The 17387-nt window shown below is 41.0% G+C and overlaps 3 protein-coding genes across 3 annotated transcripts; 2 read left to right on the top strand and 1 right to left on the bottom strand.

Annotated features, from left to right (window-relative positions):
* Positions 1 to 4604: 4604 nt before the first annotated feature.
* Positions 4605 to 6235, top strand: LOC129754453 (survival motor neuron protein). The gene is made up of 3 exons (XM_055750542.1): positions 4605 to 4780; positions 4870 to 5160; positions 5229 to 6235. Exons 1-3 carry the CDS (start codon positions 4754 to 4756, stop codon positions 5856 to 5858), a joined length of 948 nt encoding a protein of 315 aa, XP_055606517.1. The 5' UTR covers positions 4605 to 4753; the 3' UTR covers positions 5859 to 6235.
* On the bottom strand, positions 5996 to 9261 carry LOC129754452 (katanin p60 ATPase-containing subunit A-like 2). The gene is made up of 4 exons (XM_055750540.1): positions 8999 to 9261; positions 8315 to 8928; positions 6300 to 7024; positions 5996 to 6239 (listed from the first exon to the last, which is right to left on the bottom strand). Exons 1-4 carry the CDS (start codon positions 9008 to 9010, stop codon positions 6091 to 6093), a joined length of 1500 nt encoding a protein of 499 aa, XP_055606515.1. The 5' UTR covers positions 9011 to 9261; the 3' UTR covers positions 5996 to 6090.
* Positions 9262 to 14728: 5467 nt separating this feature from the next.
* Positions 14729 to 16528, top strand: LOC129753892 (uncharacterized). Its single transcript, XM_055749739.1, has one exon. The coding sequence runs from the start codon at positions 14729 to 14731 to the stop codon at positions 16526 to 16528; it is 1800 nt and encodes a 599-aa protein (XP_055605714.1).
* Positions 16529 to 17387: the final 859 nt, after the last annotated feature.

The raw sequence follows: 17387 nt of genomic DNA, 5'->3' as shown, positions 1-17387 counted from the left end.
CATTTTTGTCATTTTTGTCATTTTTGTCATTTTTGTCATTTTTGTCATTTTTGTCATTTTTGTCATTTTTGTCATTTTTGTCATTTTTGTCATTTTTGTCATTTTTGTCATTTTTGTCATTTTTGTCATTTTTGTCATTTTTGTCATTTTTGTCATTTTTGTCATTTTTGTCATTTTTGTCATTTTTGTCATTTTTGTCATTTTTGTCATTTTTGTCATTTTTGTCATTTTTGTCATTTTTGTCATTTTTGTCATTTTTGTCATTTTTGTCATATTTGTCATTTTTGTCATTTTTGTCATTTTTGTCATTTTTTAATTTGTTTTTAACTATTTTAAATATCAAATAATTCTTTTTTTTTCTACAGGTGTATAGGGTAAGTGAACCTTAACTTGGCATGCTCCTTATCTTGGCATGCCAAAATGCATTTTGGTGATTTTCATGTCAAACATACGCCTGAAAATGGAATAAAAATCAAACATAAAAGAAAATCGCATATGGCAACATTCTGCATAGCATTTTTCCACTATTAAATCCAAATGACTGCGTAATAATTTTTTTTTCGCATGGCAAACTGCAAATGAAATTATGATATTCGGAAAAAATCTTAAATGAACCTACCTTGCCAGTGCATCTGCCGTCTTCGTATTGATTTTAAAAACACACTTTCTTATGAAAAAATCACTAAAAATTACCACTGGTTACAGCAAAACATGGCAAATAATATAAAATTATAACTTACTCCAAATAACGTACATTTTCTATGTAGAATTGAAGAAAATATAAACATTTTTTTTGCCTAATCTTGGCATGCAATTCCACAAATAGAAGTATGTATGTATGTGTGAAAACGCCATAGCAGGCAGCCGGCAGCCGGCGGCCGTTCGTCGGCCGACGGTGCACAGTGGTCTGGAAATTAAAAAGTCGGTCGAAAGAAAAATGAGTGATTGAAATAATTTAAAATTATTATGAATGTATTTTGGACTATAATCAATTTATTTATCTCTCAAGCCGACTCAAGCGTATTTGGCATCTTAGTTAGAATTATAATACTACAATTTGAGCTGCTCTTTCATGGTAAATTTCGAGAACTTTTATTCTCATTAAAATTTACCTCTCAATAAATTAATTTCCAAATCCGAAATGATATCTTGGATCTCAATGTTGTTACTATATCCACACCTAAAAAAATCGACATTTGGAAAAACGGTTTAACATATTTTGATTTCATTTGATTTGTATTGAAGATGAACATTTGCTGCATATGTGTCGCTTTGAAAGGAATTGTTTTAAAGTTCAAATTATGACACTCTAAATAATAATATAAAAAAAAACTGCAATGCAATGTTGAAATACTATGTTGTAACGAGCTGGAATTTTTATTGTTTTCAATTTCATGTGAAATCAAAAATAATATTTTGACCCAGATTGTTTTTTATTATACATCACTGTGCATCAGCAGGAGGTGATGACGATGTTCTCTGTAGGAAAGAAATATGCGAAGGAAGCGCTGCCTAGTTCGGGTAATGATTTTGCATGAGTGCGAGAGGGATGCAGCCTTTATTTCATCCAGCTTTTTGCTATTTGCTGAATTTGCTATTCGCTTCCATTGCCTATAGCTCCCAAACGAACGAGTGAGATGCAATATATTTCTATCAGGCTGGCTAGAGTGAGCGAAAGTTTGTTTTGCTATCCGAGTGTACGCATATACGATTGCTAGAAAATTCCTAAGGGCGACATTTTAAACATTTATGATTCAAAGAATCGTTCGCTTACTTTAGCTTAAGCTTTAGTTTGCTTCTTGCCTCGGTCATAATGGTTTTAAAAATGTCGGTCCTCCTTTTAAGGGAGTGGAATAAAAAAAAATGAACATTTACTATCTTCTGTTAACCTGTTAACTTCAATGGAAACAGATCTTTCATGATGGTATGTTAAAAATTTAGCGAACGATTTGTTTGTTTCATTAATAAACATATTTATGTTAACCAGTGCAATAGTTTGGAACCTGTTTGTTTTAGATTTTCATTCTTATAATAGAAATTTTAAATACACAAAAACTGAAATAAACAAGTAAAACTTTTTTACGTAAGATTATCATTCTACATGCAATTATCAATTCTAAAAGTTGATTGACATTTCGTACTCCCGACTTTTTGAAAACAGTACAGAACATTCCTTCCGGGATAGTTTCAATGAATTCGTGGGGGCTGTTGTTGTATTAGTCAGGCAAGTTTATTCTAGAGACGGCCAATTTAAGGAACTCACAAAGGGCCAAAATTCGGCGCGGGGGCTACAATAAGGAGCATTTCAATCAAAAGTTTGATCAGGTTTATCTCAAATTATCAACCGCTTTCAAGCAAAGACATATTTTTGCTGCATTTCAGGCTAGTAAGCAATCATATTTGTCGAAGGACTTTTGAAGGTACACATTACAGGAAGACTACAATCATGGGAAATCTAGTCAACCATGCCTTAGGGGCCAAGATTGGGGACATTTACCCTATTCCCACAGTTAAAATTAAGATCGGCGCGAAGCGATTGGACGATTAGGCACACGCTCTTTTTTTTTAACTCAAAATTAAGTTCGACCGAGGTTCAAAACATAGTTCGATTCTATGAACTTAAAGTTAAGTACCCTTTTTTCCTCCTTGCGATGGATCAAAACGGAGTTCGAACTGCGAGCTCAAAATTGATCCCTTTTTTCCTTCGGCGAGGGATCAAAGCTGAGTTCGACCTTATGAACTAAAAATTGAACTCTCTTTGTTGGACCACAGAGAACAGAGTTCGAGCTGGAGCTCAACACGTGTGTGTGAATACCAACCTAAGTCTCAAACCAAATGCGTAAGTGGACTAACATACATAAGATGTCGCTACCGGTACACCTATTTTTTTTTCATTTTTTCGACACGCTTAGAAATTAATACTCATCACTTATCTCAAAGGAGGCAAGTGCAATGTACGACAGTAACATAAATTTTGATGTAATAAATTATAAAACATCATGATTTAAAAAAAATGCAAATCATATTTCAATCTCAATTGAACGCTGTCATATGCCCCATATTGTTCAAACAATTTTGGCACTGAATTGAAAGTTGGATTCCAAGTGTTAAAGTATGTGTTGGGATTATACTATCAGTTAACAGTTTTCTAGAACAGAAAATGTGAACATAAATGTTATAATTGTAAACTATGGATCGATATTCTGGTTTATGTTACCTGAGATCGATAGATGAGGACTTGTAACTCAGGGTTAGTAATCAGTAGAAATGATTAAAGTTATTCATAAACATGAGTTACAAGATAACATCAACCGGAATAACCGACCCATAATTAACAATTATAACATTTATGTTCACATTCTCTGTTCTAGAAAACTATTTACTGACAGACATACTTTAAAACTTGGAATTCATCTTTGAATTCAGCGCCAATATTGATTGAACCATATGGAGCATATGACAGCGATTAAAGTATTATTGAAATATGATTTGCATTTTTTTTTAAATCAAGATGTTCTTTAATTTTATTACACAAAAAGTTGTGTTACTCTCATACATTGCAATGGCCTCATTTGAGATAAGCTATGAGTATTAATTTCTAAGCGTGTCGAAAAAATGGAAAAATATGTGTACTGATAGCGACATCTTATGGATGTTAGTCCACTTACGAATTTGGTTTGAAACTTAGGTGGGTATTCTCACACACGATTTCAACAAATTTTTGTTCGGGGCCCGATGTCTGTTCTCTGTGGTTGGACTGAAAACACTTAGCGAGTTCAGTCCGAACCGGAATAGCAACCAATGAACACGTCGCAAAATTATGTCGTTCCGGAACAATTACCGGAAGACTATGAAGGAACTTCATAATGAAATGCATGTTCACCGTGTCAGCGTAAAATTCTGTCCGTCATTGTCATCATATGGTGAGCGGCTTGGAATGTCCGGAAACTTCCGGATGTTGTTTACTTCCCGTGGGAAGTAACATCCGGAAGTTTTCTTTGACCGGGAATGTCAAAACATTCCACCGCTCTGTAATTGCAATGCAATGTACCGGAACAGCAACATCCGGGTACAACAAATTTTAATCATCCTTTAATTCCCTGAAAATCAGCTACCCTCGAAAAAAAAAGGATAAATTCGAGTTCGGCTGCCGAACTTAGTATTGAGTATGCCTATCAGAACTTAGTTTTGCTATTGCCCAGTCAAACTCAAAGTTGAGGGAAGCCTCCGAAGAGCTGTTTTGAACCAAAACTACTTAATTTTGAGTTTAAAAAAAAGAGCGTGCAGCTTTCAAGGAACTGCCTGAACGCGCTCCAATGTGTTTTCATTTTGAGGCACGCTGCAACCAGTGATGCCATATTGAATATGATGCTCTAATTTAAACTTTTTTTATATTTTAATTCGGAAAACCTCCCTTAATTTCAAAAATCTCTAGCAGGAATTTAATGTAATAATCTAGTTTTAATTTGTGCGTCCACCAATTCCACTCTTTTTAAATGTTTACATCCAAGTTGCTAGATGAATGTCGAATCGGAATCATTTTTAAATTTCAGATAAGGTTTGTATAAAATAATGAACATAGACTAGCAGCACGGCACCTCAAGAAAAGAAAAGAAAAACTTTTTTGTTTTTGATGCAGCAACGCTGATTTTCGACTGCAGCAGACAAAAGGCAACGTGAAACGTATTTTATTGGTGAAAAAACCGAAAAACGGCAGTTCAGTTGTTAAGAAACATTAGCAAACTGCCTTCTGATGAACCCTTCCACTCGCAGCAAGCCGGTAAGTTGGGTAGCGACAGAAAAACGTGCATTTCCCCCGTCTATTGTTCTTATTCATTGAAGGAATTTCTCTTCCTTTTTTCCTTGCAGAAGAAGAACTCGAGCAGTTCCGACAGTGAGGATCATTCGAACGACGACATCTGGGACGATACGCTCATCATTCGCAACTACGACGAATCGTTGGCCATGGTCAAGGAAGAGGTAGCCAAACGTTTGGCCATGAAAACCAACAAAAAGATGCTGTCGGGGGGCGCTGCTGCCGCTGCCGAGAAGTCTGCTGGGGGATCGAATTCAACGGCTGCCTCAGCGGAAGAGAAGAACTCGAAAAAGGCTCCAGCACCGGAAACGGATGGTGCCGTGGCTGGTGTCAGCGGAACACAGGTTAGGTTCTAAAACTTCAGTTGAATTGAATCAATAAATAACAATGATTTTACTATAAATTTTCTTAGGACGAGGACACCGAGTCATCCGGATTGGATGTTAGCATTTCGCCCAACTTCGAGAAGGGGGCAAGCGAGACTGGGGCCAAGCCCGTGTACAAAGTCGGCGATTATTGTCGGGCCACCTACGAAGATGGCGTCGATTATGAAGCTAAAATCCTGGCCCTAAACATATCCGGGGACGCCTTGATTCGCTACGTTGGCTATAATAACGAGCAGACGGTAGTGATCGAAGATTTGGTACCCTCCTGGGGTAGAAAGGCTCGACGCAAGCAGCGGGAAGATGCCGCTGACCTGGCCGCTGCAGAAGTCCCTGCAAGTCAGATGGACATAAGCGACGAGGAACACGAAAAATTGACTAAGAAAGCCAGCAAAATCCGCATCAACATTGACCCGAACTTTAAAATGCCAAAAGGACCGGCCCCGAATCGGGCGGCTAACGCTGGTTTTAGTGCGGCCATGCGAGGTGCCGCTTTCATGGTTCCACCTCCACCTCCAATGCCCCCGATGCTCCAAGATGAAAACGATCTCGAACAGGAGAATCTGTCCGCCATGCTCATGTCCTGGTACATGAGCGGCTACTACACCGGACTGTACCATGGCCAGAAGATGAACCAAAAACGACCACGCCCATCCTAAGCAGGTGGTCGAGCTTTGTTTTAACGTTGAGACATATGACTTTTGTAGGTATGTAAGCATTATCATTATTAGTTGAACTGAAGTGAACTCCTTTTTTTCGTTTCTAATGAATTGAAACACTTTTATTATTTTTTCGTTCTTAAGAGATACAATTAAAACGCGAATATACTAGTATTAAAAGTTGCTTACCCATATGCTTAATTTTATTATTGAGAAATTTATTCCGGAAGCTTTAGGATTGATTGCCGAATTTTCGATTCCATTCGCGATGTTTTTCAATCAGATTGCACGACGCCGGTTGTTGTAGCTCAAGAGCTTTTTGTAGCTGTTCAAAGCCAACGTCCTGGCTTATCGAAGTACTTTTGTTTTGTTGTAACGAACCTGAAATATGAATAATATTTGTCATAAAAAAACAAATCCATTTTTTTTTAAAAATCATACTTTGTTCTATTTTCTCACGAATCTTCATCATCGAAGCTTCCTTGCAAGCAACCCTAATTTCATCTCCAGTGAAGTTTTCCGTCATCTTAATCAACTCCTCCATCTGCCTGGTATCCCATACGCAAGAAATCGGTAGCAAATCATTTATAATCTCCCGCCTTCCTTCAGCATCCGGTACGTCGATCAATATTTTCTTTTCGAATCGCCTCAAAAAAGCGGCATCAATATCCCATGGAATATTAGTGCTCCCCAAAAGAAAAACTCGTTCTTCCTCGCATCCCCCCTGATCCAATCCATCTATCAATGAAAGAAATTCATTTTTGAACCGCTTAGAAGCTTCATGTTCCCCAATCGAATCTCTCCTCGAAGCCAACCCATCAAACTCATCTATAAAAATGATCGACGGTGCGTAAAATCGTGCAACATCGTACAGCACCCTCACGAGCTTTTCCGACTCGCCGCGCCACTTGGAAATCAAGGTGCTAGCAGTGGCATTGAAAAACGTTATCGACTCCCGTGACTCTGAACAGAGCGTCCGAGCAAGCATGGTTTTACCCGTTCCGGGTGGTCCGTGTAGTAGGATGCAGCGCCATGGTTTTGCTAGACCGACAAACAGTTCCGGATATTTCAGTGGTGTTAGAACGCTTTCTTGCAACAGCTTGATGGCCGTGTTTTGTCCCTTTATCTGGTGCCACCGGTGGTTTAGGTCTTTTTTGATGAGGTCTCTTCAAATAAAATTGAGGAAAAAAAACATTGTCGTCTAGAAATCATTGTGGTACGAAAATGGCATCAAGGCTGACTGATTTTAGGCCCTTTGATTCGAGGAAAAAAACTGCGTACTGTAAATCGTTGATTACGTTACATCAGGTTTTTTACACGGGTATTTACGTTCCGCGTGGAAAAATTTGAGAGTAAACCGTGTAGTAAAAGCTATTTGCAGAAACCGTGTAAAAATTAACGAACTTATTCCAATTCTATGAAAAATGAGATGTAACTTGAGACCTGAGACGTTTAACCTGCGACTTGAGAGTTGAGATCTGAGAGCTAGGAAATAAGATCTGAGATCGGAGGTCTTCGACCTGAGATCTGACTAGGCGAGACATGAGAAATGAGACTTGAGCAGAGAGGAGTGAGACGTGTGAAGTGATACGTGAGACGCGCGAAATGAGATGTTAGAGGTGCGAAGTTTTTTATGAGAAGTGAGACGTCTCATTTTTCATGTCTCAGGTCTCATGGCCTCAATTCCTGGTCTTATATTCATGTCTCATTTATCAGGTCTCATATTTCAGGTCTACATGCCCATTTTTCATGTCCCCTGTTCCAGGTAGTAACGTCTCAAGTCTATGGTCTCATGCCTCAAGTCTCATGGTTTGGGGCTAATGTCTCAGGCCGCGTATTTCAGGTGTCATGTCTCAGGTCTAAAGTCCCATTTTCATGTACCTACGATTTCGAATTTAGGTCTCAAAACTGAGTCTCACTCCTCATAAATATCTCAGGTCTCATGTTCCAGCGAGTGTGCGTGAGAAATGTTTAAACTAGAGGTTGAACCATAACCCGTAATCTCTTAGTTCGCGCTAGTGTTACATCGCCAAAATTTCATGAAAGCCGATAGGACCTGATATTACACTGGAAAGGTAGTCTTTAAATTTACCCAAAAAACGTTTTGGAAGGCTTAAAGCGACAGTGATTCGAAAACTGTAAATGCTATCAATTTGACGATAATCGAATTTTAAAATGTGGTCCAAAAAATGAAAATAAAGATAACAGGTGCTTAGTAATAGGTATAACCCGTCTTTGCTTTTCTTCGTCGTTGTATTTAGACATGATACGGATATAGAATTTTTGTTGTAAAATTAAGCATGATTTGACTAGTTTGTATGCATTGACAGTAATGTATAGTAAAATAATCAACACTTGTACCTATATGAGAATACACTTACCAAGTGAAGTCTAGTCCGACTTGACTTTCAGAGCATTAATAGATTCTAAGATTCTACCAGAACTTATTAACTCACCTGCAAACTATATCGGCCAACTCTTTCCACTCACTGGAAAAATGTTCATGTAACCTCAGTAAGGGTTTCAAGTTTACGGCCGCATTCTGCGCTGCTCCATTTTCCACCGGATGATTTGAGGGAGACACTCCATTTGCCTCGCTACTATTTGCTGACGATTGAGTCAGCATAGAGCAAGACTTACTTGGTGATGGCAGTTGTGGTTCCGGTTTACCCAGCTGCGATACCATAAGATTGAAACTCAGTGCTTCCGGTTCCGGTTCGGCTCTCGAAGTGATTTGAGGTTGTGGTTGAATTCGAGCAGCCGGAGCTTGGGAACGTTTTCGACCGCCAGACGGTCTGCGCTGAGCAGAAATTGTCGCCGTCGATTGCGATGATAAAGACTCATTTTTCTTTACAACTCTGGGGAGTTTCCCAAATTTAAGCAAATAATAGCTGGAATATTCTTGATAGATAGTGTCTAGGTCGATGTTGTCGCAAATTTCGAATTCATCCGTTAGACGCGTTTCGTCAAGCAGGGCCTGGCGTGATTGTTCCAACCCCATCAGGGATAAATAGTTGGATATCAGGTACAGGATGTTTCGACGTCTCTCATAAATCGAACGCTTATCTAGCTGAAAATGTGTCCGATAGTTTCAATTGTAATAAGAATTCCAATGAAGAAAATTCAAAAAGTAGAATTACCTCGAAGGACATCTTTTACTGTTTGCTTTTATAGATTTCTAGTATTTTTTTCACTAATTACCGATCTATTCCACGGAAAAAAATCGAATAATCCAATCAACAAAACTATTAAACCCTTCAGCAGAAAGTCCTTTCCGAGACAGGTGAGTGGAGCGACTGCCAATCCAACTTCGCTACTTAACAACGCGGCCCACCAAAAGCCGGTTGGCGTGGCATGCTACCATTTTGCATAGTCAAAATAACAACTCGAAACACGTGCTTTCTCATTACCCAATGCTCACACGAAACGCGGTCTCGTAGCAAGCAAGACGGAGACGTTGGCGACGCACGGGCTCCAAGGAATATTTAAATTTTTTAATATTCCTTGCACGGGCTCAAAGTTTGGCGTTGTCATGTTACTGAGCACGAGTGATTAGCAACGATTCGACTCTGTGATGAATGGTTTGGGGAACTCATATTGCTGTGACCTTTGGTCTTTGGTTGTTGAATGAACTTTTCCTGTTTATAATTGGGATTGGGCCTGCTAAAAAGAATAAAGCTAGCTCTTTACTCTTACACAGATTTCCATAAGAATGACAGCTAATCGGAGTGAAATTGGAGTGAAAGCTATTGCTTTCTCTGTTTAACACACGAGAAATCGTATACCGGGATTGCGAGCGCGCCCATCGCCCATGGAAAACCTTCACTTGAAGGACGCTTCTTAGCATAGATGCCACACCTACCGATTTTTCGGTATTCATACCGATTTTTGGGCAAATTTTTATCCAAGAATCGGTATATACCGAATACCGATTTTTGGCAAAACCTACCGATTTCATACCGATTTTTGAAAATATCGTTCTGACAGATTTTTTTTTTCAAAATACTACTATAACTTTCGTTTTGCTTTTTTTTTTTGAATTTTGAACCAATAAAATTCTAGTGCCTATTTAGCTAGCAAGTCTCAGAGTATTCGAAAGCATCTTTGTAGGCATCTTGAGATTGAATTTTGATTATCATATTACATGGTAGATTTGGGAGTATAGCAGTTTAAGACATAAAAAGATCATGTCTTGCAGTTGTATGATAAAAATTTAGGAATTTAGGATAAGTATATGCGCTCTTGTTAAATAGCACAAGTCTAAAAAATAAAATAAAAACTCCGATGTTTTAAGATAACTTTTGAAATCTGATAAAAAATCTTTTAAAATTTGTGTTCTGTTTTGTCAAAGCTCTAAAACATTACAAGTATTTTAAAAATAAAGAGTTTCACACAACAATCAACATTCCCGGAAACCACGAGTTATTTTGATTACAAAGAAAAAAGTTATGGAAGTTTGGATTTCGTTATTTTTTTCTACACCGCAACAAACGGTAATATTAACGAAATTTTAGAGAAATTTTAATCAGAATAGAATTTTTGATATTTAAAAAAAATCAATAAGTCAAATCGTTTCGTAGTCTTCAACATAGTTTTTAAATGAGCCAAGATATATAAGGGGCCGTTCAGATACCACGTGGACAGAAAAATTGACACCCCCCTCCCCCTACGTGGACAAGCGTGGACATTTGGCAAACCCCTACCCCCCTCCCCGGATGTCCACGTGGACAGATTTGAAATTGTTTTTTTTTTTTTTTCAAAAACTCATTTGACAGTTAGAAAACACTACGTTTTGCCTATTTGTTAATGGAATGGCAGATTAAAAAAAAAGAAATAGCTTTACCTGGTATAAAATAATTTTCAAATTTTTAAATTTCTTAATAATCATATTTATTACATGCTTTCAAGTGGCTTTTTATTGTTTAAATTTAAACTGGAAAGCTTTGTAATTCTATGATTCAAACAGGAAGTATGTCCACGTGGACATGACCCGAACCCCTACCCCCCTCTCCGTGGACAAGCGTGGACATTTCCATACACCCCCCCTCCCCCTAAGTTGTCCACGTGGTATGTGAACGGCCCCTAATATAAAATACTCAATAACTTTCTTGAATGTGGTGAGAAATAGCTATAATCTTATCTATTCCAAATTATAAAAACTGTAGAAATAAATTTTTCCTCAACTTTGCATTTCCGAAACAAGAACATCCAGGCAAGATCTGGATTCATTAATGTAGAATAATAAAGTGATTCAAAATCATCACTAAAAATTCTGTTCCCCTGTGTAGTTTTCAGTATGAAAATACTAAATGATAATAGTGTTTAGAGTGAGTAACACAATAAAGTCGCAGTGGACTGTCTTTTTAACAGAAATGTTTTAAATCGCGATATCAGCAAAATAGCAATTTTTTAAATATTAATTTAATAAAAATGGTTTCAGTTCGAAAAAAAATCGGTATTAATACCGATTTTCGAAATTTTCATACCGAATACCGATTTTTTCGGACTTGAAAATACCGATTAAAATGTGGCATCGCTGCTTCTCAGTCTCGTTTTGAATGCGCTCACGTACAGACGTGTTTAAACCTCGCTCTTCCCAGTGCTTTTCACCCGAGTTTTCAAGTTGTTCCCGCGTTTTTTCTATCCCGGACATCGTTTTTAAAGGATTTTTCCTAAGTGTCTTTGCCTAACAAGAGACTTCATAGTGCTGCAATTTGCAGCCAGTGCTATGTCGGTGGATGGAAATCCACCATGGGGCTCCCAGGCGGATCCCCCTGGTCGTAGCAATCGGAGAACAATGCCCTCCTGGATGGACCGTGACGGAATGCACGGAGACGTCCAGTTCTTGATACTAAAACCGACATCCAACGCCAAGCTGCCATCCAATCCATTCATCATCGCCAAGACTATCGACCAAGCTGTTGGTCGAGTTGAAGCTGCCAATCCCACCGACGGCGGAACCAGCTACTTGCTGAAGGTTCGTAGCCAGGAACAAGCCACCAAATTAACCCGCATCGTTAAACTCATCGATGGAACCCCCGTTTCTATCAGCTCCCACCCAACTCTCAACACCACCCAATGTGTTGTCTCTTGCCGGGAGGTGGCTGGCATGTCCGACAAGGATCTCACCGAGGAGCTGGCGGATCAGGGTATCACCCGAGTCTACCGCTTTTTGAAAAAGTCTAATGGAAAGGAGGAACCAACCAACACCATGGTCCTCACCATTAGAGGAACTGTACCCCCAAGCCACGTCTTCTTCGGCTATGTCCGAGTTCCCACAAGACCTTACTACCCTCGCCCCATGATGTGCCATAAATGTGGCAAATTTGGACACACAAAACTGCGTTGCCAACATGCCGAAATGTGCCTTGCTTGTGGCGAACCTGGACCACACCCAGAATGCAAAAAAGATCCCAAATGCCTCAACTGTGGTGGACCACACACTGCCATAAATCGCACTTGCCCGAAGCAGCAGGAAGAACAATCAATCGTTCGGATCCGTGTTGACCTGGGAATCTCCTAGGGTGCTGCTATAAAAGAATTCCAGTCCCGATGTGCTGCCGCCAGAAATGCCAGCTCAGTTCAACTTCGTCTGGACACAGCCAGACGTGCCACCGTCAACGACGAGAAGGATCGCCGAATCCAACAATTGGAAAAACAAGTCGCTCAACTTATGGCCCTGTTAAGCAAACACCAAGAAAGTTCCAGACCAACAACTGATACCGAAGAAGACACGTCCGACTCCGATGCAACCATGACATCAGAAACCAGCTCCGCTCCTACCACGCCCAAACGCAACAGGAACCGCGGATCATCAGAGGACCGAAGCCCAACTTCTGTAGACCTGAAAAAGAAAAAGCCCCTACCAACAAATGGACCCAAACCTGCCAACAACCGGAACTCCCGAAGCAACAACTAGCCCCAACCCTCTTCCCAGATCGGTGAGTAACCAAATCTTTCTATCATCTTTACAAATGGCTCCACTTATTGCCACTCAAGTGAACCAATCCCCACCAATCAATAACAACTGTACAAGTACTACCTCACTGGTCTCAAATATCACCACATCTCCTACGCCCAGAAGTAAATTATGTTTTGCCTTGCAATGGAATTTACGAGGTTTGAGATCCCGTACAGCTGAATTGGAACTACTAACTAAAAAATTCTCTCCCATTGTACTTGCCTTACAAGAAACACTCACTCATCAAAACCAGATTGCTCAAAACCTTATCAATGGCTATTCTCTCCATTTGAGCTCCAACCAAGGGCAAGGGGCTGGTTTAGCTGTTAAAAACGGGTACCCATACACAACAGTATCAACCAACTCTCCACTAAATGCAGTCAGCGTCCAACTCAAATCACCCATAAACATCACCATAGTCTCGCTCTACATACCCCCCACGAAACATCTGTATGAATACACCCAAGAATTCGAAGAACTCCTAGAACAACTCCCCCAACCAGTCTTAATATTGGGTGACCTGAATGCACACTCCATCAGCTGGGGGTGCTCTCAAACCAGCCGAAAAGGAGCGTTCATTGAAAATTTCTGCTCCACCAACAATTTGGACATTCTGAACAACTCCTTACCTACAAGAATTGACCGCTCCACTGGGAATACATCTGCCTTGGACCTGAGTTTAGTATCCTGCAATCTCAGCCAGAAATTCTCCTGGACAGTTCTGGAAGACACTCACGGTAGTGACCATATCCCAATCGTTGTATCTCTCGAGCATTCCACCCCCCAAGTAGCCACAAGACCTCGGTGGAAATACGAGGATGCTGACTGGGTCGGCTATCAATCCGAAATCGAGCTGGCTTTGAAAAACAATTCCCACCACACTTATGATTCCTTCACCAGACTACTGTTCAACACTGCCTCTCTGTACATTCCGCGAACCACTGGGGTACCAGGTAAAAGAGCCGTGCCATGGTGGGGCCCAGAAGTTCGGGACTCCATCAAACTTCGGCGTAAAAAACTCCGAGCACTACGTCGCCTCCCCAATGATCACCCCCAACAAATTTTCGCCCTTGGAGAGTACAAAGTTGCACGATCTGCCGCAAAGGCTGCCGTTAAAACCGCAAAAAGAAATAGTTGGAGGGATTTTGTGGAGGAAATCAATCCCCAAACTCCATCCGCCATAGTTTGGGATAAAATCAAACGCCTGAATGGCTCCAATCGCACCAGCCGTTTCCATCTGTTGCTGGGTCAACAATACTCTAACGACCCTGCATTGCTCGCTGAATCCTTCTGCACACACTTCTCCTCCGTCTCTTCTGCGTACCCAAATTCCAACAACGAAAACGCTATCGACTTTGGTACTGGTTCAAACACCGATTACAACTCCGATTTCACCTTACAAGAACTCGACATCGCCCTTAGTAAGGTGAAAGGACGTTCCGCCGGTCAATACGAGATTGGTTATCCCCTTTTGAAACACCTCCCACCGATTGGCAAGATTCTGTTTCTGGAAATTCTCAACAACATCTGGGACGTTGGCGTAATCCCTACGCAGTGGAAAGAAGGCCTGATCATACCAATTCCCAAACCCCATCAAGACCTTCACCTCATTAACAGCTACCGTCCCATCACCCTCTTGGACTGTGCAGGAAAGATTCTTGAACGCCTGGTCAAATGCCGTCTAGTCTCCTTTCTTGAGTCCAACAACCTTCTCGACACAAGACAGTTTGGCTTTCGTCCTGGATGCTCTACCGACGACCACCTTACCACCTTTGAAAATCTCATTGCCGACGCCATCGATAACAACCAACATGTGGAGTGCTTATGTTTGGACCTCTCTAAGGCCTTCGACCGGGTATCCCGTCATCAAATTTTGTCCAGGCTAAAATAATGGGGTGTTCTGGGCAGAATGGGATACTTCATCCGCAGCTTCCTGACTGAACGTAAAGCTAGGGTCTACATCGATGGGAAGCTATCATCCCCCCACATCATAGCAAACGGTGTGCCCCAAGGCTCTGTTTTGGCCCCAACGCTGTTTCTTATTGGGATGCAATCACTTTTTGACGTAGTTCCAGAGGACGTCAATGTTCTGGCCTATGCCGACGACATAACCCTGATATCCGTGTCCCCCTACTCAGTACTATCCAGAAAGCAACTACAAATAGCCGTAAATAGGGTAGACAACTGGGCACCTTCCATGGGTTTTACCTTCGCTCCAGAAAAGTCAAAACTCATGCATCTTAGCAGCAGGAAGAAGAAGCTGAACAAACTTCCCCCACTTATTATGGGTAATAAAGTTATCCCCATTGTCCACTCATCCCGCATTCTTGGAGTCTTAGTGGATGATAAACTCAAATTCATCAACCATGCAAACCAAGTTCGGAAATCAGCCTCACTCAAACTCAACATCCTTAAAAAGTTATGTAGCGCCCGGGGCGCCGGATCCCGCACTTCACTGTTCCGATTCCTTCATGGATGGCTGATGCCTACCATGCTCCACGGACTGGGCCTATTTAGTCGCGGTGGCGACCGTATTAACGAAAAATTGGAGCCAATATACAACCAAGCAGTTCGCATCATCGGTGGCGCCTTCCGGAGCAGCCCAATCGTTTCTATCATGGCAGAAAGTGGACAGATCCCCTTTGACTACGTGATCGCAAGAAACCTTTCCAGCAAAACGATCCGCTGGTTATCCTACAACCGAAACCCCGAAGTACCTATGGTCCAGCGTACCGAAAGCTACCTACAAAAGTACGAAACATTTATCCCTGAAATATCATCCCGCCCTGAACCTAGACTTCGCAAATTCAATGCCCCTGTCCCAAAAGTCGATCTCAGCCTGCTTTCCGCGGTACGAGCCGAAGGAAGCTCTACCGTTGCCCTGGCCAACTATCATCAGCTCGTCAACCGAAAATACAAGGAAATACCCAAGTTCTTCACTGATGGTTCCAAGTCCATTGACGGCTATATTGGATGTGGCATATTCAGCACTACCGATAGTGTGGCCCTTGCTCTACCACCCAAGTGCTCCGTTTTCAGCTCTGAAGCTTTCGCCATCCTGAAAGCAGCCCAAGACCTCTGCCCGTCCACCGGAGCAGTCATCTTCTCCGATTCTGCAAGCGTGCTGAGAGCTGTCCAGGCAGCCAACACCAAACACCCATGGATCATTGCCCTTTCCAACATTGCAGCCGCGAAGAATATAACTCTGTGCTGGATTCCTGGTCACTCCAAGATTCCCGGCAACGAAGCAGCAGACCGACTAGCTTTCAACGGTAGTCAGCTAGAACCCCCCAATATGCCCATCCCTCCCTCAGATGCCTCCCACTGGCTTAAGAACCACCTGCTCCTCTTTTGGGCAAACACCTGGAACAATATCACCGAAAACAAGCTGAGGGAGGTCAAAAATTGCACCTATGCATGGAACGACCGGAATTCTTTCTTTGAGCGGAGAGCCCTAACCCGAATACGCATAGGACACACAAGATTAACCCATGGCTATCTCATGGGTAAAGAGGACCCTCCCATCTGCCCTGCTTGCAGCGTAATCATCACCATCAAACACATCCTCACGCAATGTCCTATACACCAGCAAGCCCGCCTAGACTGCGACCTAGCCGACAACCTTCGACTGATCCTGTCGAACGACCCTGAAGAAGAGGAAAAGGTTCTCTCATTCCTCCGGAGCAGCAGCATTTACGAGGAAATATAAACATCACTCTACCCATCTGTCCCTATTTCCTTTCCCTTTCCCCCTTCCTCCCACCCCCCCCCCCCCAAAAAAAAACAAAAAAAAAATTCCAAAAATAAAAACAAAAAAAGTACACTAGCCACGGTAGGAGATGGGATGAATCATCCAACAGGATGAAAATCTCTGAAAAAATAAAATAAAAAAAAAATAAAAAAATAAGAAGGACGCTTCTATTGATAATGCCTATGTACCTACCTATGACCACTGCAAGCTTTGTATGGAAAAAAATATTGAATTCATAAAGTTTTTTTTTCAAAATTCATTACCCGGAGTATGATATCCTAAAGATTGCATGTACTCAATCCTTCAACTCATTTGATTTTAGCTTATATTGCTGTCCTCTGTCCTCTGCAGTATCTTATGGATGTACTTCGCTATTAAATATCGATTAAGGGAGTTGTTCGGCAGTCTAGAATGAAACACATAAAGTTTACTACTGTGTCTCTACATCTACTCCAATCCAGCCAGTCTTCCAAACTATGCGTTCGGTCTTCAGTTGGATGTAGGAAAGGAGCTCGGGTTCGAGTGATGAAAATAGGAACGATACTTGTTTAAAAATATTGTTTTTATTTAAGTTAACAGAGACTTGATCCTTTAATCAGAACACCTCAACCTTGTTGAGTATAGCAACCATCAACTACATGCTTAGCGACGGAATAACACACATCGCAATAATTGTTGAATTTAGTTTAGTTAAATTTTCACTTCCACTCTATCCATTACTTAATAAAGACATCTTTTGTAAATGATCTGCCTAATTTATTAGGTTATGGGCCCAGAGCCAAAAGAAAGTAGTTCTTAGTTTTTGCTCCAGAAGGAT

The sequence above is a fragment of the Uranotaenia lowii genome, chromosome 3 (assembly GCF_029784155.1).
Source record: "Uranotaenia lowii strain MFRU-FL chromosome 3, ASM2978415v1, whole genome shotgun sequence".
Taxonomy (NCBI): Eukaryota; Metazoa; Arthropoda; class Insecta; order Diptera; family Culicidae; genus Uranotaenia; species Uranotaenia lowii.
The sequence above is the reverse complement of the archived record's forward strand: the minus strand, read 5'-3'. Positions and strand labels throughout refer to the sequence as shown.